General features: G+C 38.4%; 2 protein-coding genes across 4 annotated transcripts; one reads left to right on the plus strand and one right to left on the minus strand.

Annotated features, from left to right (window-relative positions):
* Nucleotides 1-3,238: 3,238 nt before the first annotated feature.
* On the minus strand, nt 3,239-11,357 carry LOC141795101 (uncharacterized). 3 transcript variants are annotated; one of them, XM_074675868.1, is made up of 3 exons: nt 11,341-11,357; nt 9,825-9,939; nt 3,239-5,569 (listed from the first exon to the last, which is right to left on the minus strand). In XM_074675868.1, exon 3 carries the CDS (start codon nt 5,481-5,483, stop codon nt 4,683-4,685), a length of 801 nt encoding a protein of 266 aa, XP_074531969.1. In that variant the 5' UTR covers nt 5,484-5,569; nt 9,825-9,939; nt 11,341-11,357; the 3' UTR covers nt 3,239-4,682. The 3 variants fall into 3 exon arrangements, with proteins under 3 accessions (XP_074531969.1, XP_074531970.1, XP_074531967.1); XM_074675869.1 differs by lacking the exon at nt 11,341-11,357 and adding an exon at nt 10,114-10,337; XM_074675866.1 differs by lacking the exon at nt 11,341-11,357 and having other exon boundaries at nt 9,825-10,055.
* Nucleotides 10,748-25,943, plus strand: LOC141795100 (uncharacterized). The gene is made up of 7 exons (XM_074675865.1): nt 10,748-11,009; nt 20,793-20,910; nt 21,529-21,704; nt 21,852-22,039; nt 22,137-22,317; nt 22,486-22,595; nt 22,710-25,943. The coding sequence occupies exons 1-7, from the start codon at nt 10,937-10,939 to the stop codon at nt 23,040-23,042; spliced, it is 1,179 nt and encodes a 392-aa protein (XP_074531966.1). The 5' UTR covers nt 10,748-10,936; the 3' UTR covers nt 23,043-25,943.
* Nucleotides 25,944-27,065: the final 1,122 nt, after the last annotated feature.

The following is a 27,065-nucleotide window of genomic DNA, read 5'->3' on the forward strand; positions in this document are numbered from 1 at the left end:
CTCTTCTCTCTCTCTCTCTCTCTCTCTCTCTCTCTCTCTCTCACACACACACACACACACACACACACACACACACACACACACACACACACACACACACACTCATCATTATTCGTCTCTGCCTGTCCGCCGCTCTCTCTCCCTCTGTTTTGTGGGCCTGTTTTGTCATGGTGGTTGTTTCAAACTGCTGCTGCCTCCATAAAACAAATCCAAACTGTGGTGTGTTGTGCAAACTGTGACAAGCATGAAGGGATCTTAAAAAAATACACAGTAGTTAATTAAAAAGTTAGTAAATAAAAAGTTAAAATTGGAGACTGACTTTCTTCTCAGATCCTGAACTTTTTTGTGTTGAAATCAATTTACCATCAGTAATGTGGAGGGTAACCACTGATAGTTTTTCTTCATTACGAGATAGTATTCTATAAGAAACTGCTAAAATGTTATTTTTCAAGGCCGGAGCACAATATTTGACATAAAAAGGTCAAATTTCCTTGTGCTCATCCGAAGGCCGGATGAAATATCCTATATTTAAATGTTGGCTGCAACATCTGAAAAATCACACAGTTGTCTTTTTAAGACCAAATCAGGATTGTTCTTTTATAAAGTTTTTAAATTTAAAAGCATTTTTGAAATACAGATTTAGATAATTTGTAGGGCTATTATAACTATTCAGCGTTACTGAATAAAAATCAATTTATTCCTGTTGAAAATCTCCACTATCTCATAAAAAGCCTTTTGATTTTTGTCCTTTTTGCACACATACAGGATAATGCATTTCATTTTTACTTAACTTTTACCAAGCCAATAAATCCCAAATAAAGAAACTAAATTTTATTTTGCTTCAGAAATTTGAGAAAAAAAAAATCTGATGTTAGTTTCAGACAACAAAAATAAAGGTCCTTTTCTTTTAAACTGACTTAATTTCAGTAATTGTATGTCTTTGGGTCTGATGGCTATAATCACTTAAATCTTTCATGAATGTGTGTGCCAGATTAATTGGTGACACCTTTGCCACACACGCACACGCACGCACACACACACACACACACACACACACACACACACACACACACACACACACACACACACACACACACACAAACACACACACACACACACACACACACACACACAAACACACACACACACACACAACAGATCCATCAGATTACACAGTCATCCTGTGAATAAAAAGAGCAGTAATTGCAATCATATATGTGCAGCTCCAGCACTGCGCGCCATACCGTACCATTAGTATCACAAATAAGTAATAATTTGCTAATGACAACATTATGTTGAGTCAGTTTAGGGGCAATTAAAGTGAGTGATATTTACATATGCCCAATGAATCACAGAGCGTGGCAGTTCAGGCGGACTCTAATGAATATTCATCCAAGCATTTCTCCCCTGCGCGCTGCAGTTTATAAACTGAATTATGGCTGATTTGCCCTTTTAAAAAATGAACATGGGCGCATCTCCCACAAGGAGGCTGCGAACAATAACGTCTGATTATAAAAATGTTTTACTGCTAAACTGCCGGTGAGGAGACGGCGGCAGCGTGGTTAAAGACTCTGCTGGAGGGGTGCAGAGGAGGGGGAAACTAACCTAAAATCAATCCAGTTTAGTCTCAGCCTGTCCACCTTTTAGACTGACATAAATATTTACAGTGTGCATTCAGAGAGGTCTATACATCACAAGGAGCAGACTGAACATGTAATTGATTTGTTTTTACAGGGGTTAGTCCGTCTTTAGATAATCCCAAGTGGAGGACATGGTTCACACCAACCTTTCAGGCCTTATTTCCATAATGAGAGCAGCCCAGCTCTCTGCCTCAGCACCAGCACCATGAGCAGCAGTGATTTCCCCGGTAATTGCCTTCGATGTGTGCTGGGTGCTGCTGCTGACCTCTCAGGTGCGGGATCAACAGGCGGCATCAGTTCGTATTCACACAGCACAGAGCAAGATGAACTGCAGCATGGTGATCATGCAAATAAGCTGCAGCTCCCTGGCAGGTGTCAGCGCACACATGCGCGCACACACACACACACACACACACACACACACACACACACACACACACACACACACACACACACACACACACACACACACACACACACACACACACACACAACCTACAAGCAAAAAATGTATGCAAGATCCTTAAAAGTGGCTTTAATCACCATTAAACAGATTTCAATACATCTATGGGAAATAGAGGATTCAGCCTGGAAAACTTAAATGTCCCAATAACGTTGGGCAAGTATTTAATGGAAATATTTTTAAAAATCTCCACCTCAAAGATTCTGAAGGTTTACAGACATTTAAATGATCTTTAGGATGTGTCAGTAGCAGAAACCTGGAAAATTATGGTGGTGGTGAGGTGGTATCACAAGAATTACTAATAAAAATCATCATTATCCAAAGTAGATCAGTTTGGGTTTACCAAAATATACACAGACTATACCAAGTCAATATTAATTGCTGTACTTTAGCATACTTAAAAATTAGTTTTGAACAAATACAATTAAAAGTCTGCAACAGCCACTAGCTATCACAAAATATATATTAATATCTTAAGCTTTCTTTATATCACAAAAATCTCTATGAAATACTTTTAACAAATTACTCACAGGAAGTGGGCTTGGAGCTTACCCAAAGAGGGCCTATGGGTGAGCCTCTTTTGGCTACCCTCTCTGGAGTGTGCTGGTTCATATATGACAGAAGACATGGTGCTGTCATATTAACTCCTTACTGCCTGAATTAATAATCAATTACAAAAATAGATTGTTTTACGTGTTTTTTTGCATTCTTAAAGATGTTAAATTAAGTGGAGATTGTAAATTTGAGTATAGTACACACGTTAGTCATAACAAAGTTATTTTATGAAGAGAGAGACATGAGAAGTTCATCCCCTGACCAATATATTGTAACATAGTGAATCTGATATGATCTTTGGTATATGTAGAATTTGAATCAATTGGTAATAATAAGATACAAAGGTCATTTCAGGTGTATTAAGACCTGATAGGGTATGTTGCAAATTTGCGGCAACAGGCCTCACCTCAAGGGGTTAACAAAAGTATATAGAAAGATTTTTTTTAAAATAGCTGTAAAAAAGGTATTCACACACTTGATATTTTATGTATCTTACAGTGGTTGGTGATTTAGACATGTTAAATACACAACACAATATTTCACAAGTAGTAAGTAAGACATTTATTTCTGTTGACCCTTACAAGTACCAGAGATGACATTGTTAATTTCACTTTTTAGACTCAAATATTCAACTGGTTATACTTAATCAACACTCAACAAGATTCCTCAATCCCAAAAAACAACATTTATCACAAGTTTTTAAAGTGCTGAGATGCATGATGATGCCTTTGTGGTCTGGTTTCTTTGTCCGTGTTGTAACTTTAAAAAAGAGGAATAAAAGCTTTTTACCCCTCATGCTGTCCGTCAGCACAGGTCGTCTCTCGTCAATGGAAATGTATCTGCTGCCATCTTGTGGCTTGGTTTGGGAAGCAACGTTACATTTCACATTTGGAACACCACAAGTTTAACAGACACAGCCGCTGATATATTGTTCATTACAATCAGAGGTGAAAGTTCTGTCTACAAAGGTCAAAGGTCAGAGGTCAGCTGTAGGTCAAAGCAGGGTTGCGATTAAGTCAAAATTTTATCACCATGTTTGAAACCTGATTAAATTCTGGGTTCTTGACCAAACCATTTCACTGTGAAAGGCCTGAGCTTTTTACTTGGTATGAAGTTTAGCATGATGAAAAACATACCGTAAATATGTAAACTGACACTCATCTTACAGGCTTTGTCTTAATTCAACATCATCATCAGAACTGGGTAAACTTTATGGTTGAAGGTTACACTTCTTTTGTATAGTAGGGAGTCAAAAGTAGTGGAATCTAGCACCATTTCCGTTACAATAAGAAGGGCCAACACCATCAATTTAGGATAAACATTTGGAAACAAAGAACACTTGAGCTGGAAGGGGTTGGCAGCCTCGTCTCACTCCCTCAAAAGGCCTCTCATTAGTCGGCATATTTGGTTCTGACATGCTGATGCACAGCTGTGCAAAGTTTTGGGCCACTAAGGAATAAAATGATTAAAGCACTTGGACAAAAGAAACTGACTCAGATGTTTGTTGTTGTGCATGTGCAAATGTACTTCTGTCACAGAGCTGTCAAAAGTTAAAGCAACTGGAAAACATCCAAAGCAGATCCATTAACCTCCCTAGACTGAGCTTGCAGCTTTCATGCTTTGTCAGTGTGGCACTAAAGTTTGTGCTCACTTTGCTCTTTAACACCACTTGCTGAATTCCAAGAAACTGGCTTTTTATTTTCTGGATATTTTCCTTTATCATTTTGAGGAAAGTAATGAACCAAAATAAACTGGTATTTAATAACATATGGTAAACATGGCCATTTTTCAGGTCAATTTAATTGGCTTTGTTTGAAATTTTCCCAAACAATTCCTGAATGCTGTGGGGAGAAGGTTTAACCTTTACCCAAACATCCCTATAAACCTTACTTTAAAGGTACAGTGTGCAGTATTTAGCAGCATTAAAACAAACCCAAAATTCTCAGAGGCACTCAAGTGACTGTTTGCAGATCCTGAACACTGCAGAGTCTTTCTCCCGTTGTCCCAAAGAAAAGGGCTTTGTCTTAGTACACAAAGCTGACATATATTGTAGATGTTTCTGGTAGTTTTGGCAGGTGCAGATCAGGGAAGGGCAGCATGCCGTTGTTGTCAATGTGAGTCTGGACTGTGTAGGCTTTGACTACTGCTCCCCACTCCAAAACAGAGCTGTGGATGATTCCCAGCCTGGCCTGTTCATGATACGCAGCTCCCAGCTCTCTGCCCAGGAAGAGATCCTGAATCTGGGGCGAGGACAATGCCAAGTAATCCCCCGTCATATCCACTACTAGATCTAGATTTGTGTCCGGGCCCCTATTGTATCTGTTTGTGCCCAGGTGAGCACCATTGTCTGTGTCACTGTTCAAGTCTGTGTTCTTTGCTTTGTTCACGTCTGGAAAGTTATGATCCGGCCACGGCACCAGGTTCACAACAGTCAGCCTCTCCAGGTGCTGCACTGCAAAATGCCCCTCTAAGGCAGATGAAGGAGTCCCTCTGGGGCCACAGTGGATCAGTGTAAGGTGCCTCACTTCTGAGTTGTTGAGCAGACGGGCTGTGTTCAGAGGTGATGTGAACCAAACAGTTAAACGTCTCATCCTGAAAACAGGAGATGGGTGCAACTGCGGGCGGTGCAACATGGAGAGCTGGATGTCTTTGCACCTGCAGTCTGTGAGCGATAGGATGCTGCAGGGTTGGGGGTCTTGGCTACAGGAGTAGTAGGAGAAGCTGTTGTGGGTCACGTAAGCCAGGCGCAGGTCAGAGCGCTGCAGGGTCGCAGACACACACAGCAGCACACAGAGGAGAGGAGCAGGAGGGCTGAAAGCAGGCATCACTGTGAGAGGAGAGGCTCAGGAAGCATAGCAAGGAGGTTCATGTGTGCACGTGTGAGTGGGGTGGTCTGATGCTTCAACTGAGCCTGTAGAGATGAAAACACACACACAAACACAATAACTTTAAACCTGAAAAACAGCAACATTACAAAAAGCTTTGAAACCAGCTCTGTTTTTGCAATATCCCAAACACGAGTCAGTCCACGTAAATCCACAACCTGTCAAACATATCTCACAGCTTTTGCCACTTTGTAAGGAATAACAATCTAAATTATGTCAGTGTTGTCACGTTGATTGAACCTTTTTTTAAATTAGATTATTTCGTTTAAAAGCTGTTGGACTGAAAAGGCTGTAAAGCTGAGTTCACACTTGGCAGAGTTCCTCTGCAAACTTCGCTTGCATGACAATGAGATCACATCATGCCGGCGCCACACCCAGGTTGACTCTTACCGCTTCTTACACTTTTTTATGTTACTTTTTTTTCTTCTTTCTTTTTTGCAACCTCCCTGCCTCATAAAACTTGAACGACTTTCATATCAGATAAGTCAGGCAGGAAACCCTGAAGGAAATGTGTCACACAGTTAAGTCAGTGAACGTGTGATCAAGAAAGGAAACATCAGTCGATAAAGTAGTGTCTGATTCTCTTTTATAGTCGAAAAAGATATTAAATTGACAATTTTTTTTAATTGGTGTGTTGGATTAAGAAGCTTATCAGTTGTTGCTAACATGTTTGGTGTTGCTAAAACACATCAGCTCTGTTTGCAGGTTAGTTTACTCTGCTTCCACAGGTGTGATGCTGTTTAATGTCGTACTCTGCTGGTTGTAATGGTATCTGAAACACTGGTTCCAGTAACAAAGCTATTTCAATAAGTCAGGTGGAGTGTTTTGGAAACTAACATGGTGTCTGAAATACACTCAATCAACATTTAGTTTTAATTTGGATGTGAAGCACTCTGATGCCTGACTGGACTCAAACTTGTCCATCTGGTTCTTTGTGTTCAATCAAAATGTTTTTACTTTTATTCCTCTGCTTTGACATTGACCACTTTGCTTCTCTGGACAAAAGAAGCAGTTCAGTGCCAGCAGTGGAAAAAATACTGATAAGTCTGGGTCTTGTAATGGAAAAAAAATTAAAGCTTCTTACTGGAATGTTTCCAATAGTTCAATTTATGGATAGAAACTGAAACCATTGATCATTAGAACCCTGGTATCAACGTTACCCACAATGCTGCACAGCAGCTAACAGTTAGAAATGTATCATAGGAGCTTCCCTAACCTGAACCTGCTTGTCATAAACACTGACAAAGGTGCAATTTTTAAAGCAATTTTTAACCTAATTTTTTTTTTCTAAATAAATAAATAAATCTGACTGTCTCAACCTCAAATGTTGCATTTCATCAGACGTTGCATGGCCAAAAGCGATAAAATCCTTCTTGTCTAAATTTTCCTTTCACTCTAAATCATTAGAATACAAGAGTGGTTTCGTGTCATGGTTGTGTCTCTTCACACATCTTTTTAGGCACTCAGCGAATGATTTACAACAAGAACTTTTGACTCTTCCTTGGGAATGGGAGTGAACTTTTATTTTCTTTTTCTTTTCAGTGGGTGGTTGTATATCCCCACACACAGTAATTCAATTATTACGACATAACTGAGTCAAATGTTCATGGACTTCAAATTCCAGCATGGGTAGGAGAATAAGGCACATTTCCCAAAGTAATGTAAATATGTGTAAATTCAGAACCCTTTAATAGGTTTGACAGCTTTGTTCACTTCTTTCTATCCCCTGGCCCAATAAAATGCACATATTTTCCAATCCTTGTGATTTTTTCTCTGATAAACATGAGGATTGTGTGTCTCATTATGAGTTGTGAAATTTCAGCCTCTTTAAACAAATAAAGGAACCACTTGATGCGATTTCATTCAAAATGCTTTTAGTAAAACATCCATGTAGGTCATTTTACATTGACTGATTACAGACTTTAAATTGTATCCAAGCAGTCCTGCTGTGTGGTGCTACAACATTTACTTCACTAAATCATCTGAGCTCTCTGTTTGCCAGTGTTTCTGTGACAAATCAATACACAGGTCATACAAATACACCCCGCATAGTTCATTCTTGTTATTTTATCCTTATGAAAGCAGATGTGGATACAATAACAGCTGGATCAATTCAGTATTTAACACACACACACACACACACACACACACACACACACACACACACACACACACACACACACACACACACACACACACACCATTTCTCGTCTTTGCCTGTCCTTTGGTCTCTCTCCCTCCCAAGGAAAACATTGTTTTGAAATCTTGGCTCCGAAATAAGCAGGGGTAGAGGTTCTGGTTTGGCAACAACATAAGTCAAGTAATTCCCCTTCTTGCTTCTCTCTGCACCCAGGACAGAGCTGACCACTACATTCTTCCTCTGGCCTTCTGTGACATTAAATAGAAGAGAGCCATCATCTAAAATAGGTTTAACTATCAGTTACTTTCCCTTAATTCTGCCTGAAAGTTGAAAATAATCCTCCAGTTCAAGTTTATTTTTAGTCTAAACATTTCTGATGTTTCAGCTTAGGTAAATATTTAGTGTCTTGTGTTTTTTAATGAAAAGTTGTGCATCACATGTGCCCAAATTCAGACTGATAGGGCTGAAAATTTCCACTGGTTTGTGGGTTTGAATAATGGCTGAACTTCAAGCATTTGTACTTGCTGACCTGTAATCGGGGTCCTCTGTTCTCTTAAGCTGTGTGTGGTTCTTGAACCTTCTTAAGACATGCTGGTCAGAAAATAAGCCAAAACTAAATTCCTCCATGTTGCATAGACCTTAATTTATTTCCTACAATGATTGAAACCACATAAGTCAGCCTCTATTCACTGCAATAAACAACGTCACTGAGTTCATTTTGTTAACAACCCCAAAAAAGCTCATGCACTTACACACTTTCACACAAAGCAAGAGTTCAAAACAGTCCGAGTAATCAAGCACTTCTTTTTAAGGCCAGCATAGAGTAGTTGTGGGGACACCCTGTACATTACGCTTTGTGAAAATGAAAGTACTCTTTCGTATCCTGTTTTCAGGTTTAAAGGGCTGGACGTCAGTGACTAGGCACAGAAAATAAAAGTATGTTGCCGTGTGTTAGATTAACATAAGGCAACAGGAAGCTGCTGCTGGGCTCTTTTACAGTACCACTTTGCTGAAATGTGCAATTTGTTGTTACACAAATTGAGTGTGGTTTTGTGGAAGAAAACTAGAAAACCAGAAAACTGCAGCCAAGATAAAGTCCTGCACACTAGAGGAATTTGTTGTTTTTTTCCTTTTATTTTCTTCTGCAAATCTAGGAAAACAGGTTGCTGCATTTTGCTTTAAACTTAAAGATTAGATTAAGACATAAACACAAAGATAAAGAATAACAGATATAAAAATTGGTTTTGTTCTCTCTTCTTTTCAACATCGAAACGTGCAGACAAGCTCCCCAATGCAAGCCTCTCAATAGCTTGCTAAGTCAAGGTAACCTGGGCTGAGGTCTTAATAGGAAAAACTGAAAGCCTGCACACATTTTTCTTCAAACACTATCTGCAGTTGTATGTTAATACCTGTGGAGCAGAATAAAAGGAGCTCAGAAAGAATAGAAAAGTCAGAGAAATAGTGTAGTACCAGTTGGTATCAGTTTCCCTACCTTGCTTTTTCTTGTTTCCCTTGAAACAATCCTCACACAATAGCATACAGTGTCACTTTGCTAGCTGATGCTGTGATCAAAAGGCAGATGAAGGAGATTTTAACCAGGATCAGAACACAAGGACTGAAGAAACCCCAACAAAAATAACAGTGCAGTAAAGGTCACATACGGGTTCAAGGTGCCATTGTTGGCTTTTTTTCCTCAGGCCCACAATATCGCAAACACCCAGCATTGTTAAGGTTTTCACCAGCTCAGATAACACGGGAGAGTTTCTGACCACATCCTAAGCCTAACTGTGAATCACTTAAAACCTTAGGTGACTTGAACCTCAAACATTTGGCGGAGCTGAAGTTTGTGCTTTCAAAGCTCTACAAATTCACCCTGAGTGCAACTGATACACCTCATCAGTTGATGTGTTTGTGACCCACTTGACATGAATTCATCAGAACAGATTTGCTAGACTGTTTCTATTACATAACAGACAGAGGAATGCACAAGCTATGTAATGTAATGTGAGAATATACAGCAGGCATGGCTTTTTATCCCTTTAACCAGAGTGAGCTGAACATAAACATCCTTAATAGTGTTCGACTTAATAGCCACAAATGCTATAAAGCAAAAAGTTTTCTAGTTTTCTTGTGTCACTTACCCCAAGTTGCTGCTGTGGATCTGATATGCGAATGCGTCAGTTTGGGGCTGGGATTGGGAGGAAAAATCACGCATCCAGCTGACGTCAGGCTGGGGGAAGTATCCCACAGAGGAAGCTGTAACTCAAAGTAGGAGCAGGATTCAGCTTTTAGTTCTTTGTATCGTTGTTGTTGCCACAGTCAGAACAGACCTAAGAGAGCAACATAAAGCTAAATTTCTGATAAACGACAAGTCACACATTGGCCTGAACAGTTTGTCGTGTGACTCATCCACAGGGCAGTTAGGCCTACCTACAGTACGTTGTACAGAAATCCCATTCCTGATTCCTAGCTGCTAGTTTGTTTGTGATGTGTATTTAAATCCTATCAAATAATAACAAAAGTCATATTCTGTATTGCAACGACATTTTAAGGCTTTTGGTTATTGACATAAATTGGTGATAATGATTAATTAAAGACTGTGTTTCTCCTGTCAGAACAAAGACGGACGATGTTCGGGGAAAATAGCTTGGAAGTGCTGGTGATTTCCCGATAGTTTGTCATACATCTGCGAACTGTTGATGCATTCAAGGAAACTCTGACAACTCTGATTCAGACGTAGGTGCTCGAAAAACTCTTAAAAAACAAAAACAAAAACAAAACAAATAAACAAACAAAAACAAACTAGTGCCGGTTTGTTCGAGGGAAAATGATAGCTCCACGTCTGACAGGAATAATTGAAATACGACGGTTAATGTTTTAATCTTATTTGAGAGTGTTATTCTTTTCTTGGTTGACTATTTAGTCATCCAACACGTCTTTTAACTTTGTTTATGATGCTGCTATCTCCTTAGGTAACTGGAATTTAATTCTGGACGTGAAACAACCGCAAATCAACAAAGAAGTAAAATGAAATGCATAATTACGACTTTATTAAACGCATCATATAGTCCAGGCGCTGCACCCAGAGCGTCCACAACGGAACGAGTGTACACAACAGGCAGCTGGCTTTGGGAAAGAAGGGGCTGTTGTACGTCGAGCAGTTAGTAATGAAACGTTAGAGAGGGACGCGTTTTGCTATCACAGAGAGTTGCTAATTAGAAGACAAAGACCGTCTTGGTTTAGTCGGCTGAGCATGGCCCGGGTTGTGACGTTGTTTTTTCCCGTTTTCCTCATCTTCGTCCACTCAAACGCCCTCGCAAACCAAGGTAAGAGGCTAATGTTGAGCTAATGCTGGTAGATACATGGGCTCCCCTTAAACAGGAAGACAGAAAAAAATCCACGTATCACGAATTAGTACCCAAAATTGTGCTATTTCATTTCTGCTTCGTTTCCGTAGGTCGGGTAAGGTAAGGACGGACTGCGAGGATACACGGTCTGCCCGCTAGCTTTTAGCCTCGAATATGTTTTATCAATGTATCTTGCCAACACAACCAGTTGTTCTACATTTGTATCATTTTTGTAAGATTTCAATCGGATTCTGAGTAATGCTCATAAGAACCTTTTACGGCCACAACCAACGCTGTAAACATTTGATACCTTCTAAGATGCCATGAATCCATACAGCCACATGACTGTGAACCGGATCAATAACATAAAACAGTATCAGTATTAGCTGGATGATGAATTTGACAAAGTTACTGACGAAGTTATTACGCTCTCTGTTTTTGGTGTGATTTCCTAATTTCCTCTTTGTAGTTTTCAATGTTACACAAGACTACTTGTTTGTTGAATTTCTGCAAACATATAGTTCTCTATTTCAGGAAGAAATAATTGGACTAATTTTAGTTGTTATTTAGTAGAAAGAAAACCGTAGATAAAACACGTTTGAGTAACAGTAAGCAATGTTTTGGAAACTCTATCGACTCTAGTTGTAACAAATATAATGTTATAATTCTATAAGATTGCATTATTTGATTATAGGATTAAAAGGCTTTAGTAGAAACAGTTCAAGGTGCCTGCACAGGGTTTAAGAGTATAAGTATTTGTATGAGTCCTTCTTGTTATTAATCCAAAGCAGCACTGTACATATAGTTGCAAGAAAAAGTATGAGAACCCTTTGGAATTACCTGGATTTTTGGATAAATTGGTTGCTAAATGTGTTTCAATCTGCATCTAAGTATCAACAATAGACAAAAGGTAAAGCATCTCAAACCATGAAGCCCCTGGATGATGTTTTGATGCTGCAGTGCTTTGCCTCCTTTTCTTCCATGGATAGTGTGTTAAATTCCTTTCAAAAAACTCAGTTTTAGTTGCAGTTAACCAAAGATATATCTTTGGCAAGGTCTCCACTTAAGTGGTTTTTAATCTTAATGGAACCAACCTAATTAAATAAAGGTTAAATAAAAAATATATTATACCAATTGTGCTGTGGGACATCCAGGTGCTCTTTTGCAAACTTTAAGCATGCAGCAGCAATGTTTTTGTTTTCTCTTTTGGACAGCAGTGGCTTCTTTTATGGAGTCCTCCTGTGAACTCCATTCTTGTTTAGTGTTTTATGTATCATTTATTTGTCAACAGAAATCAGCATGTTCCAGAGATTTGTGTGAGGAGGAATCTGAAACACAGAAATACAGTGCCCTCATATGAGCATACAAGGTCTCAGGAGGTTAATTCAGCATTTTTTTATAGATATACTGTTTTATTTTGTACTAGGGCTGAACAACTTTGGAAAATAATCTAATTGGGATTTTTTGGACCAACATTGCCATTGTGATTCAGCATACAGTTTAAACTTCTTTTCCATTATTCACCATCACATACAATAAATCATTCTGTAGTATGACCAACAAGACAAAGGATACTGTCAACATATAAACAATTCTTTCCTGTAGGCCAGGCCTACATGTTATGACGAAATGAGATGAACTGATGCATGAATCAATTTGTATAACATCTCTATTTAACTTTTACAATCTCAGTCAAAGACTGACGGATTGATTTAACTTCATGCCTTGTAAATGTGCAAAATAATAATAGTGAATTACCTTAAATTAAATCAGAGAAAGGAACAAAGCGCTGCAGGACAAGTGGTCTAGCCTGAACAATAATATGAAACATAAACATGGATCCTCTCTTCCTTGGACCTCACACAAAATATAAAGTGCAGTAAAGGAAATAGGACCAAACTTCTGTCTCAGCCACTGAAATATGTCAACCTGTAAAATGCACTTTTTTATAAAATGAAGAAGAAACACTGTGTGGACATAAATATAAATATTAAATGTGTAAAAATCTTACTGTTCTCCCATCATATACAAAACGTATATGGCTCTGCCAGCCACAATCATTCTTCTGGATGGATCTCTGTAGCCCACAGGGTTGGGTTCAGTAATGATTTTATGAAGCAGGAAGTGTGTGTGTGTGTGTGTGTGTGTGTGTGTGTGTGTGTGTGTGTGTGTGTGTGTGTGTGTGTGGAGCCTCAGTTTTTGGGTTAGTGCCACCCAGTCAATCCTTAAAAGCATCTTTAGTTAAATGGATGAGCTAAGCAAGCGTTAATAAAACAACAGGAACATATCTCAGACTCATAATGACCCATTTTCTGCTCACTCGTTCTCACTTAGACAATGAAGCTTTTCAGGTGATCACAACCACCCCAGCTATTAGTAACCCACTGATGGTCATGGTAGGCAGGGATGATGGCGGCTCTGTCTCCAGAGATGAGGTAATGTCTCACAACAGGTTCTCCACCTCTGTGTTTGGGCAGTCTGTGTCCAGTGTTATTTATTGCTCCCTCTGCAACAACATGCAGACCCAGAGCTCGGCTGCAGCTCTGGGTTGACTGTCTCGGCCAGAAACAACGCCTTTGGCCAGTTGGTTTACAGTGAAACATGCTTCAAAATCATATCTCAGTAGCACAATAAGGGTGGCAACCAGTGATAACTTTTTTATGTCGACTAATGATTTTCTCGATTAGTCGATTCATCATGATTAGTAAGGGTACAACTTGGATCCCCATTTACTTTGCCTGCTTAGGCATGCTCACCTGTAAATTTCAACAAGCAACAGCAAATTAGAATAACGGCTAGGCCTGTCACGATAATCAATAAATCGATTAACCGAACGATAAATAAAAACGTCCTCGGTAAGTTTGCCAGCCTCGATAAACTGACACGTGCATGCATGTTTGTTTTCCTTCTCTCTTTTGACCAAAGAGGCTGAATGAGAAGATGGCTCAATACTATCTTTCCTAACATCGGGGTGCATAGGTTCTATAGCGGATTTATAGCGGAGTGAGCATCTGTCAAAAATGCAGTCTTTGGCATCTTTTGCGACGTGGCTGCTCGCGCGTACACACGGAGAGAGCTGAAGCGAGCGTCCTGAGGGGTGAGGAGGAAACACACGCTAATATGAGTGATGGCACGAAAGATACGGTTCTTAAGCTGCCTGCCACAGTCCCAGTGTGGGAATATTTTGTTTTTTATCAGAATGAACAAAGTGTGAGCTCATGAACACCAACGAGCTGATATGTCGCATTTGTTTGAAAATAGTGGCGACGACAAGAAGAAGGGGAGGTGCAGCGGAGCCTTGTTCTTTGACAATCCACTCTTACTGAGGCTTTTGGTCTGCAAAGTAAATAGAAATAAAAGCGCCAAATGGTGGGCGCTCAAAGACAGCTACATTGCCAAGAAATGCAGCCCTTCAATACGGTTGAAAGCCAGAAATGTTAAAAATGTTTGACAGACAGTACAGATTGACTGGGAAAAAGTACATGTTACAAACAATTCAGGAACTGTATAAACTTCCTTTTATTTAGGCTATAGTTTTTATTGTTATTTTTTTTGGGTGAGTTTCGTTTTTTCTTTAGAGACATGGTCTATGTTTTATTGTTTTTGATTAGTATTAATTATTTTCATTGACATGTATTTTTTTCTAAAAGAGGGCCCATTTCATTTTTATTGTATTTTTTCTCTTTTGTTTGTTAAATTTATTATACTTTTTGTTTAATTTATTTTATTTAAAAGATCCTGACCTTTTAATTACAGTTAAATACTCTTAAGAAATTAAAGTTTCTTGCTTTTGATATGGTGTACTCACTTTATTATCCCATTTATCATAATTACATCAATGAAAAAATGAAAAAAAATCAAAATAATATTGACAATAATATCGTTTATCGGCAATAATATTTTGGAAAATTATCGTCTTGCAAAATTTGTTATCGTGACAGGCCTAATAACGGCACACGTTTGCACTTCATGAGTTTTGCTGATTTGTTTTCAATAAATGTTCCTAAACTGTGGAAGTCTGGGTCAAGCATCCTTCCACCATAACTCATGTAATTTCTTCTTCTCCTTCTCTGTGAATTGCATAAACAGTGGAAGCGATATTGCCTCCACCGCTTCCTGTAGTGAACTGCAAGTACGCACAAAGTTTTGTCCGCCAGTATTTGATTTTACTAATAACGAAAAAAACAAGATGCATCAATGCTTGAATCTGGACAGTAATTTTCATAGCCCATGTAATTGATGTTGACTAATGTTGACTAATTATTGCAGCCCTAAACACGTTACTTGATTGTTAATATCTGGACTGAAAGCTTTTAGGTATGAATATCAGCCTTTGTTATGTTTACTTTTTATGTGAATTTACAGCTTCAGTAAAAAGACTGTATAATAACACATCAGACAAAGGTGTCTCCAGTGAGGCAGTCTTTGCAGGTTTCTTCACCAGTGAAGTTTTTCTTGTTGAATGTTGCAGAGATCAGAGTTTCCCCAAACACAAAGTGAGGAAAGAGGAATCGAGATCTCAGAAGTAGCTAATCAGAAAGCATTTCATTTAACATATCTACTTTGGGCTTGTCTTTGCTCTCATAATCTTGATTTAATGGTTCATTTTCATCAAACATCTCACGGAGCATCTTCCTCTTTACTTAGCATGAATTATGTGGGCGCATTTTTTTTCTTGGCGTGTAAGTGTGTCTTAAATTGTTGAGGAAATCTCTCCCATGTCAAGTTGACACAAGTGTTCTCCTGAGTTCCTGACTACCTGCTATTTTTTACAGCAATGAGTCGAGTGGCAGCAGCCAAACAAAGACCACGTGCTTCTCAGCATCCTGTCATTCACTGAAGAGGTTGTGGGTGTTGTAGCTAGGTGAGCGTGTGTTGGTCAGATTGGGGTCTTGTCGCAACCAACACTGGGCTTCCTGTGAATTGTTTCAAACTGTACTGCTTTGATGTTGTCCCTGTGGTTTTGAGAAATGTGTTGGTGGGTTTAAACAATATAGACCTCAGGCTGTCTGAGCATGACTGGGTCTGGACCGAGCAGTTTGAGTCCAGATTTCTCCCGTTGTTAGAGAATTGAAATGCTGAAATTCACCCTGAAGCATTGTTTGTACACAGTCATAATGAATGACTGTCTACAATAGCAAAACTTGTGGCAGGATGACAGCTGTGAGATAACTTTGTAATGTCTCTTAGAAGATTTCAGTACTAGAGTCAAATCTCATCTAATAATAAATCAAAGTTTACCGTAGAGACCAGCTGTCTAAAACTTTCCCCCTACATTTAATTTATTAAAAATGTATCATAGTGAAGGTCCGAATCAATCATATTGAATGAATGAATGAACGAATGAATGAATGAAAGTTTATTTTGAAAATGTAGAAGAAGGATAATGTTACAGAGACAGCCAACAAAAGAAAGAAAAGAAAAAAAAAAAAAAATATATATATATATATATATATATATATATATATATATATATATTAAAAAAATAATGATAATAGTAATATTTTAAATCCCTAATTTACAATCTTTTACATTTTCAAAAATGAGTAAAATCAAGAAGGCATAACGTCATATTTTGTCTCCACAAGTTCCACCATCTTGTAGTAACAGTGTCTGAAAGCATCAAGCACTAATGAACTAAGAGCTTATTGTCACGATTTCTACGGAGCTGAGGTAGGGATGGATACCGAATTAGGTACTGTTATAGATACTGAACGAATTCTGTCAAAAGTACCGAGTACCAATTCATGAAAAATGAAAAGATACCATGTTTAGGTACCTAAACGCATCCTTGTGACTGTGGATGATTGGAAGAGTAGGTGATTTTTAATGCTGGACATGAACACAGCATTACAAGTTTATATATTGAAGAATGAATATGCTAAATTGTAAAAAAAAAAAATTACTATTAAACAAATGGATATTTTTTACCACTTAACACAAAACAGTACTGAAAATTGGTACCGTTGAGCACCAGTACCCTTTGCCAGGTACAGGGCATCTGTACCGTAGCATTTCAAATGTGAAAGCAGGGTGTCCGCGGGGTCTTAAAAAGTATTAAAAGTTGATAAATCAGTTTTGGGAAAATTAAGGCCCTTAAAAAGTATTAAAAAGTCTTAATTGTGGTTTTATGAGGTATTAAGTTTCATAGGTATTCAAGCTTTGACCCCAAAAATATCCATGAATATTTATTTTCTTTCTTGCAACTGTCCCCTGATTGGGACGTTAAACATTCAGCCAATAAAGTTCTAAAATAGAATCGAAAAAAAAAGAATAGAGTTACTTTATTGATCCCAAACTGGAAAATTGTTGTCTTAACAGCAGAAATTGATGGAGTCAGTAGAAAAATACAAAACTAAAAAAGAATAAAATAAAAAAAATACATAAAGACTCTAGTTACAATAAAATACAACAATAAGGATTGTGAGCAGTATAAACACCAGCTATAAACATCATTTCTAGTTTCATAAAGAGAAATTAAATACAACATTAAAGCAAATCACACAATCTCCGGCACATGTCCTAAATTTAAAAAATGATTAAATAATTTCTTATTTTTTTCAGCAAGTTGGCCTCGAATAACTGCTGTATCTTGTGTGAGTGTCGATACACCTGCCTTTAGTTTCATTTGTTCTTTCAAGCTTTATTCCTCCTTAGCTTACATCATTTCTGTAAAAATGTAAACTACAACTGTTTAAAAGTGGATGCCAACAACAAGTGAAAGTTGCGATAAAGTCTAAAAACTTTTTTAAAGGTTTTTAAAAAAGTCTTGAAAAGGTATTGAAATCAACCTCAGGATTTTAGCATATGCCCTGGAAAGGTACCCATCTCTAAGCTGAGGTGTTGCACATGCTGGCTAACAGTGCTGGATCACTGGAACAGTCGAGTGATCAAATGTCAAGACGTTCTTAGTCAGTTTTAAAACAAACCGCTGAGTATTGAGGTAGACTTTACAACAGTTGAAAGACTCTTAATTAAAAACAAATTTGTCAGGCAGTAACACAAAAAAATTACAATGCATTGATTCACTACTAATGTGAATAATCATAACTTGGTCTACTTGCATGCTCAAATGTTTGCATTGCAATCTAGTGCATCATGCAAATGACGACACAAACCTACTCTGAGTAGCTGGAAGATTTTCTCGATTAGCTTATTTCAAGCTTTTGAAGCAGTTCTTGTTTTCAGTGTGTGACAAGTAATCTGCACACTTTACAAAAAAAAAACAACAACCTCAGATAGCATCTGTTTCTCTTCCTGCCTCTGAAGGGCTTTCTGCTTCGTGAGCAAAAAATCTATCAGCCGTGTCTGCTGCTGCTTCTGTTTTCTGTCCTCAAAGAAAGAAAAAAACTCTTGTGACTACCTGCTTTGGAAAAATGTGCTAACTGTGTTGAACTCGGTTCTGTTGTTCATCTGCTGGGGTTTGATATCACTCCTTCCAGGTCACAAATTGACCTACACATCACAGTTTAATTCACCAGTTTTTATCTGAGGCATGGACAGAAGTTAAAAGATAAATAAAACTTAAATGCCACAACCTGTAAATATGTCATTGCTTCAAATATTTATAAAGATAGGTAAAATGGTTTCTTGATGTGTCAGAAGGGGTAAAGCTTCTTGCATACTTCCCCTTATATTTATGTTTTAGAATCTATCATTATTATGGAGGTTACTGTCAAAGGTTCAACCCATAACTCGCTCGAAGACAAAGAAGAAGTTCAATACGGGAAGTAAATCACGTGTCTGAGGATGTGTGTGTGTGTGTGTGTGAACAAACTTGTGGTGACAGCACCCTTAACCAAATGTAACTGTTGCGGTTATCACCTCTCACACACAGTCTCGTCCTCTGTGATTTCTCTTTCACTTTTCCCACGCATAAGGTTTTTCAATTTTTTCGTGTGGGTGTCTGTGGGTTAGTGTTGACAAGTGTAGGTGTTAAAATGTAATATCCCTCTTAAAATGAAACCAAAATAACCTTTTTTATTCCTGCTAGGCTTCATGATAGCAGAAGTGACTCATACTTATCTTAATGGGTGTGTTCAATTTCATACTGAATTATTTGTTTTTTTTCCCCCTAAGCTCAACAAGTGTAAACAAGTAATGCTTTGAAGCAACCCCACCCTACCCTGACAGACTGAATGTAAGGCTTCAGTTAACACATAGTGAATGGAGACTGAGCTGATGAGCCCTGCTGATAGCATCATCTGGCTGTGTCAAAGTGCTGATGTCTGATATAAAACTGAAGCTTGCAGTCAGCTCTGCTGTAAGGATCATACTGAAAGAGTGGCTTTGAGGAAGTGTTGCTGCGAGAAGGTGATTTGTTTGCGCTTCTCTCAGCTCCTGTGTCTTTGAGTCAGCATGAGAGCAGACGTAACATGAGAGCGACAAGATTGCACTGACAGATTTTGTGTGCACATGTGAATCTGCATCTTCATCCTTAACCCAATGTACGTTATTCTTAAAGACAAATTTACTGAACCTATCCTGTTTGTCTCATCTTGTACTTGAAAGTTATGCATTCTGCTTTGACTTATTGAAGGAAATTCAACAGGAGTGTGTTGTGTGCTAGTTGTCAAGTGGCGCCCTCTTGTGTGTCATATTTGAAACTGCATACACTGACTTTTACACAGTCACTGAAAAGCAGTGTTGAGATTGAGCTGAGTCTGTAAATGATCTGAAGAATCTTTGAACCCAGTCTCCTGCTTTACTCCCAACTTACAATTTCTTGCAATGATCTCCTTAATTCTGCTTATGATCCTGTGAGCGCTGGTATTTTTTTTCAAGTCAAAATTAGATGCTACTGTTCCTTTGTCATTAGTAGGAGTACAAAATTAAGAGACAGTTAAACAGCTGGCTTATCCATTCAGAATACTTTTGATCCACCTGCACTCCTGGTTTGTCCTGGTTTGTCATCACCAAATAGCAGAACCTTTGGTGATATACAGTATACTCTCCCAGTGTCTCCGCCTCATCCTCCTCACAATAATGTACTCCATCTTTTTGATCACGTTAAAAATAAAGACTTAAACAGAGAAATATGGGAAATCACGGGTAAATCCTGAGTGACATACATTTATTTTGTCTCTTTTTTCTTCATCTTTTCTCTCTCTCTTTTCTTTGAATTAAATGAAATGAGAGAAGCCAGATATATACTGTACAGTAAGTATCAGATGTTAAGGCTGTTTATTGTTTAATTGTAAGATGTGCATCAAACTTCCAGCTGCCGTCAGGTTAACTTTCCATTATGACAAACGGCTTTAATCCAACATCAGATGTGACGGGAAAATTAATATAGATATAAATATATATGCTGGTTCAGACGGTTACATTAAATACAGACACATCTCAGAGCACTGAGCTGCGCTAAATATGTCCAGTTGCTAAATGATGGTACAAACTGAGTTTATGAGGTTTCAGTGTTGTCACATTTTAAACAACGGCACTATGTAACTATTAATAAAAACATTACCATGTCATGTTGTATCTGGTAAAAATTTGTCTTTAACAAAGAAACATGTGAACAGAAGATCCAATTTCCCTTTATTTCCTTCAAAACACAAAGAGTCATGTTGTCATGACAGTTGTTGCAAGTGCTCATGGGAAACGGAGTCTTTAGACTAGAAAAACACTAGCTTTTCAAGATAGTTTTTTTGAAGGGCTAACTGTCGTCTCATGGTTAGGCTTTGTTATTTCCAATCAGAATTTATTTTTAATTTGTTAATTTATTTTTCTGACATTTCATCTCTGTGTCTGTTTCCACAGTGGACCCACCAACAAACTTGAATCTGGATTGTGGAAATCTACACAACACTCTCACATGGAGTTACGACAAACAACCACCAGGACTTCAATTCAAGGTCCTCGTTCGCTACATTTCAGGGTGAGATGAAAAGGTTTATCCGTCCAAAGTATGTTTCAGCGTTTCATGAAGCAGTCAGTTCACAGATCAAGTTTTCATCAAGGGTTAAAAAAGTGAAGGTCGACATTTAAATGAAACCTAGTTTGTTCCTTTGAGAATCAATAAAGTACATTCTATTCTATGTCACAATCAATTCAACCTTTTGGGAGGGTGTGCAGCCTCACAGCTTTGTCGGACATGCATAAAGTTCCTGAAAATGACCTGAAATGATCTGGACAAGCAACATGTTAAAACACAAACATCCAAATATTTCAACATCATCCTTTTCGGGTAATGTTTGGGTGAGCTTATGTGAGAATGCAGCAGAAAAGTGGGGAGTTGAGTTGTTTGTGTTCATTCATGTGAATGGTGTTCTGCTGAGGTTTCCTGATTAGTTGAAAGAAAGCTAGTATACAACAGCAGAGGCAATGAGTTGGCTTCAACATATTTCAGGACACTCATATCTTCTTTTACATAATGTGTGTTATACAAAATAATTCCTGAAAGGGGATGGATTACTTTGAGCCTCATCTATTGTCAGTGCCTTTTTTTCCTTCAAGAAAACCTGACAGGTTTCATCTTTCTGATTCTTCTCCTCAGTGGTCCTGATACTCTTTGGGTGAAACCACCATCTCTGCAGGCAGACTTGTCATCCTTCTCTGAGTCAGACCAAGACTACTATGTCACTGTAACTGCTGTGGTTGAAGGGACTGAATCTGCTTCCCCCAAAGGAATCTTTTTCAGTTATTTCAAGGACTCTCTAGCATCTCAGAAATGTGAGAAGTGTCTTTCAAATTAGTTAATTATAACATGTCATTTTACCATATAATTCATAGTTAATTATATTTTTTCATTGTGCAGCTTTGGGTCAAAGAAAATTTAGATTGAGCTCATTCTCAAGCCATGTGCATATTGATTTTCAGGTTCCGTGGATCTTCCATTGGTGAATGTTACTGCCCCAAAACGGGACATCATCAAGTTCAGCTTCGTGCACCCCTGGCTGTTTCATAACCAAAACTCGGCTGGCAGTGTGAAGCTAGGAGCAAAGAAGAGGAGGAGCCATGATCCACAGCTCCCTGAGTTTGAGTACAGCGTCATGCTTACAAACCAGGTAAGACTTCAGCGATGAGTGAGCAAAAGTAGAGTTTACACTTTACTTGTGAGGTGTTAATCGTTAATCGAAAGCTTTCCATCCGTTGTGTGCACAGACAGAGCAGCACCACAGTTTCATCTGTGTGACGAGTGTGTGTGAGGAGACAATCCCTGTGGATGCTTCTCTGGAGCAGCACTGTCTGGAGATCTCAGGAGAGATGAAGAGAATGTCTGTTAAAGCCATGCAAAACTATTATTGCGCCGCTCCGTTTAAAGAAAAACCTACTGGGAATTACTGTTGAGTACAACTTTTTATCCTTTACAGTCATGTTTTATTTTATTTTGCAGTTCAGATTGACTGTTTGAAAATGAAGATTACGTTTTGTATTCTTTATTTTTTATGATTTACTTTGTATGTGTGAATGTTATTGCTGATCTTATTTGTTTTACATCTGATCTTTCTAGATTACATCTACATCATTGTGGCTTGCGTGTTAACTGGGATCATATTGGTTATAATCTACATGGTTGTTGTAAAAAAGACCAAAGCCTCATCCTCCTTACCAAATTCTATGGTGAGTTTATTCAGCCAACCTTGTGAGAATGAAAGTATTCAGTGTGAGTATGCTTGAAGAATCCACCCTCAGTGTTAAGAAGTTCTCTAAATATTTCTCATTGTATTTTCAAAGCACTCCGTAGGTCACCACGGACACCCGACCCTAACGATTGATACGACTCAGGCCGTTGCGTCTGAAGTGGCGATTAGGTCCCCCACACCTTTGCTTTCAGCCACGGACGCAATAGAAGACACACCTTTTTCCGCCCCTGAGCTCAACTGTCGCTACCCCATCGGTGTGCCGGCTGAGAACGAAGGTCCTGATGAAGAATCTGAGTATATGCACGGTGGAAACCTGGAAGATGGCGAGACCCTAGACAACGAGGAGATCCACTCTGGTTATGAGACACGACCAGTTTTGGTTCGTTTAGGTTCAGATGAACTGGCTCAGGGTTACCGGGGCTGAGGATAGACCTGGTATCCTCTGAGCAATCCTGTTTGATTATTAGGTCAAATTAGGCTGTGATCCTTCCTCATTTCTAGCACCTTGGACATGAGTTACGGTTTCCATTTTAGTTACAACAATGTCCAAGCAGTCCTCAAAAAATACCTGCAAAGCGATTTACTCAAGCAGAACACCATTCAAGATACCTTACAGTTCTATTATTCAGCAAATCAAACCAGAACTCAAAAGATTTAGCTTTTTGCTGCTTGTGACTTAAAATCCTTGTGCTCCAGTAACACAATCTAAAGTGCTAGTGAGTGCCATAGTGTACTCATAATATGAGTTATTTTCACACAGGGGCATGCAGGAGTGTCAGAGGTGTCTGTGGGAGCCTTTTTTCTGCTGCAAATCAATACACAGATACCCACAGAGTGATTTCACATGTTTTCTTCACAGTAGTAGTGTTTAGAAACAATATTTCTCTCCTGAGATTTTAATATAAAACAGCTGTAAAGGCTTCTCTGCAGTTGATCCCATTTCAGATCCTAAGTGTGATTTATATCCTGTGATGCATAGCAAGATACAAAAGCATTGATTATAACATTAGTATACCGTTTCATCATCTGCTCCACTATAATACTCTGTGCTGTCTGGCTAAATAGGTCTTAAAAAAACGGAATGCCCTCATGCTTATTTGTACATAACCAAGTGGTTCTGCCTGTCGGATGTTTGAGCTTCCAAAACTCCTGCAGTGTGTTATTTTTATGAATGAAAGGAGAGTGGTAGAGATCTAAGACAGATCTGAACAAAAAACTTAGTGTTGTGAATTCAGAGTGATGCTGGACTGTGGATGGATGTTAGTTCCATGACTCGCTGCTACATCAGGAGGAGAAGAAGGGAATGTGGAAAAAAATATTCTTTTGAATGTAAATGGACATTTTGCCGTCCAAAACCCCATCATTCATGTAATATCCATAAAATCTTTTGAGAGTAATTGCTTTTTTTTCAACTAAATCATGTTACTGAAGTTGCAAACTATATTTCACTTCTTCTTTTGAAAAGCATTAAGTAAAGTTTATAACTGGAATCATTTTTCTCTTGGAATGAGAGGATATCAGGCACTAGAGCAGTGGTACCCAAAGTGGGGGGTACCACCACAGTTAAATGTTTCATCCATTATAAATGAAATACAGACAAAAATATGGGTTTAATTTTAGATAAAATAACGTAAACAGAAAATGTTTGATCTGTTTTCCACGATTCTTTTTTGCCAAAAGACACAAGAAGTGACTAAGCCCAGTGGGCAACATCATTGGTGGTAAGCTGGCGTAGGAAACGCTGCATGCCCATAGATAGTTTAATTTTCTACATATCAGCAAGATAAAGTATCTTAGGTCTTTTGTTTTTTGTTTTGGTGGTCCTTTTTTGTGTGTTTTAGATGGGCACATGTGTGTATTTCCTCTTCTAGTGTCAGGGGCACCAGTCCATGCCCTTGCTGTTCTGCGGTCAGGGGTTAAAAAGTTTGTCCCATTTTGGGAAACCCTCAGCTAGAGCAGCGGTCCCCAAACTTTTTGCGCCACAGACCGGTTTAATGTCAGACAATATTTTCACGCACCAGCTCTTCTTCTGTCTCCTCACTGTTTTGTTTTTACCCTGCCTAACGAATCTTTCCAAAGATGTTTGTTTTTGTCCATTTTATGGGGGTTTGGGGTCAAGAATGAGTGACAGACGGGTATGACGGAGAGAATCCAGTCATTTTTTTAAATAAAACATTGTTCACAATCAGATAATGAATCAAACTGAAATAATGCAAGTTTAGTTTTTCTTATGTGGAGCCCAGTACCGATATTGACCCCACAGACTGGTACTGGTCCACTGCCAGCGGTTGGGGACCACTGAGCTAGAGGATAGAGTGAACGTGATAATTAAACTTTAAACATGTTTTGTATCAAGATTTATGTCTGCACTTTAAAGTCAGTATTGACTCTAAGAAAATACTGTTTTTCTATCAAACTTTTTGTTGTTGTTGTTAAAATCAGTAAATATCCTGAAGATCTTACTTTTTGTTGTCCAGCCTTGATTTTATTTGAATATAATTCATCATAGGTTATCAGTATTTATCCCAATCTCATGTTGAAAACTCCTTTATTTTGGTTTTAACAGTTTGAAGTCCATTTTTGTTTAAAAGGCATTCTGGCTTGGAGAACAAACAAATACAAATGTACTTCTCTGTAAAAGACAGGTCGACACTGTTAGACATTAAGTAACACTGTATATGTATGTGACGGCAGTGTCTGCAGTTTTAATTTTGATAATTCAAGGATAGCTGAGAGTTCCTGCTAAAAGTGGCAGCAGTTGCACTTTTCAGGAGTAGCAAGTGCCTATAACCCTTCAGTCTATCCTCAGGGCTGGAGACTTTTGTAATCTCCAAAGTCATGCCAACTTTTGTTACCTACAAACATCAGTTTGATTAGAAGCACCTGTTTGCTTTGCTTTTAGTTGTAAGTAAAAAAAAAAATGTAGATATTATAAAGAGAGCAGAGGTGGTGTTTTTCTCCAGCAGTGTTGGCTTTCTGAGGTGTGCCAAAAGCAAAGTGAATCAGTTTGTTATTGAAAAGAATGAACCACATTTTCTTAGGCTTTAAATACATTGTCATTAACGGGTCAGCTTTTTTTTTTTTTGTCATTTTAATCTGCTAAAGTTTTCTATCATTTCAATGTGACTTAAAAGACAAACTGTAATTTTGAAAAATAAAAATGTTTTCCCAGTTGGCATAAAGATTTAGGTTTAGTAAACAGTCTGTCATACTGAAGTGATTGTGGGTGATGCAGGCCAGCTGTACATAATCTCTCATCAGCCGAGGTTGACTTTAACTACTTAGTTTTTTTTTTTTTTTTGCCATCATGCCATCTTTTTGGCACTTGTATCATAATCTAATAAAGATGGCGTTGAAAACAAAAAGAGGTGCTCCGATTGATTCAGTGACCCAAATGTGTGTTTCCCAGATTTTCTGTTCATTGGATTACTGTGTGAAATTTCACCTCTCTAAAGAAGGGAAGTTGGTATTTTGTTATTGTTTAAAAGTAAAGAAGAGGAAAAAAAAAAGACTACCTCTGATTTGGTCCTTTAGTGTTAGTACACAAACTAACAGGTTGTTAGGTTTCATCTCTCTTGTGAAATCCATGTTTCTTCCTCTAAAACCAGTCATCTGAGCAGCAGGGAAACCTCTGCTTTCTCTCTCTCTCTCTCTCTCTCTCTCTCTGTGTGTGTGTGTGTGTGTGTGTTTGTGTGTGTGTGTGTGTGTGTGTGTGTGTGTGTGTGTGTGTGTGTGTGTGTGTGTGTGTGTGTGTGTGTGTGTGTGTGTGTGTGTGTGTGTGTGTGTGTGTGTGCACATGCATGCGCAGATGTCTGATGTGTTTCCTTCCTCTTTATATGTGAGTGGGAGTGCACAGCAACTTGTGATTTGTTTCCAGTAAGAAGTCCAGTTTTACTTCCTGTTAGGTATGCTGAGGGAACCTGAAATGGTTCTTGGTGTCTGGGCAGCAGGTAGAGCAGCTGATGGTTTCTCATAATGTGCTGCAGTTGTTCCCGACATTAACAGTCTGTGGAATTAACTTCTCCTTCATTACGACAACTTCATGTGAAAAAATCAATCCTTTGTTTTTTAACTGTAACTATAAAGGAGTACTGAAACATCATCTCTCCAATGAGGTTTAGTCGAGACTCAACTTGTACTTTTTCTTCTCGGAGGGATAGAAACAGAACACTTCCACTGGTCTGATTAATTCCAATTTTAAAACTAGCTGCTGCTTCAGACATTTTTCAGACACTCAGCTTCTCAAAAAAGTACTTTTAGTTACCTATCTTAGAATAGCCTTCTTGTTCACTTAATAATCGCTCCATCGCTTATGGACTCAGCACAGAATTAATTTTTCCTGGCTTTAAAAAATATATTTCTTGTTTTTGCTTTGTCATTCATATCCATCAAGGTTGGAGCTTCCGTCTCTCTAAGCTAGTTTCCCAAAGTTTCTTCACACATTTCA

Source organism: Halichoeres trimaculatus, unplaced genomic scaffold (genome assembly GCF_033239565.1).
Source record: "Halichoeres trimaculatus isolate MK-OKI-2021-1 unplaced genomic scaffold, fHalTri1.1 fHalTri1_scaffold_8, whole genome shotgun sequence".
Classification (NCBI taxonomy): Eukaryota; Metazoa; Chordata; class Actinopteri; order Labriformes; family Labridae; genus Halichoeres; species Halichoeres trimaculatus.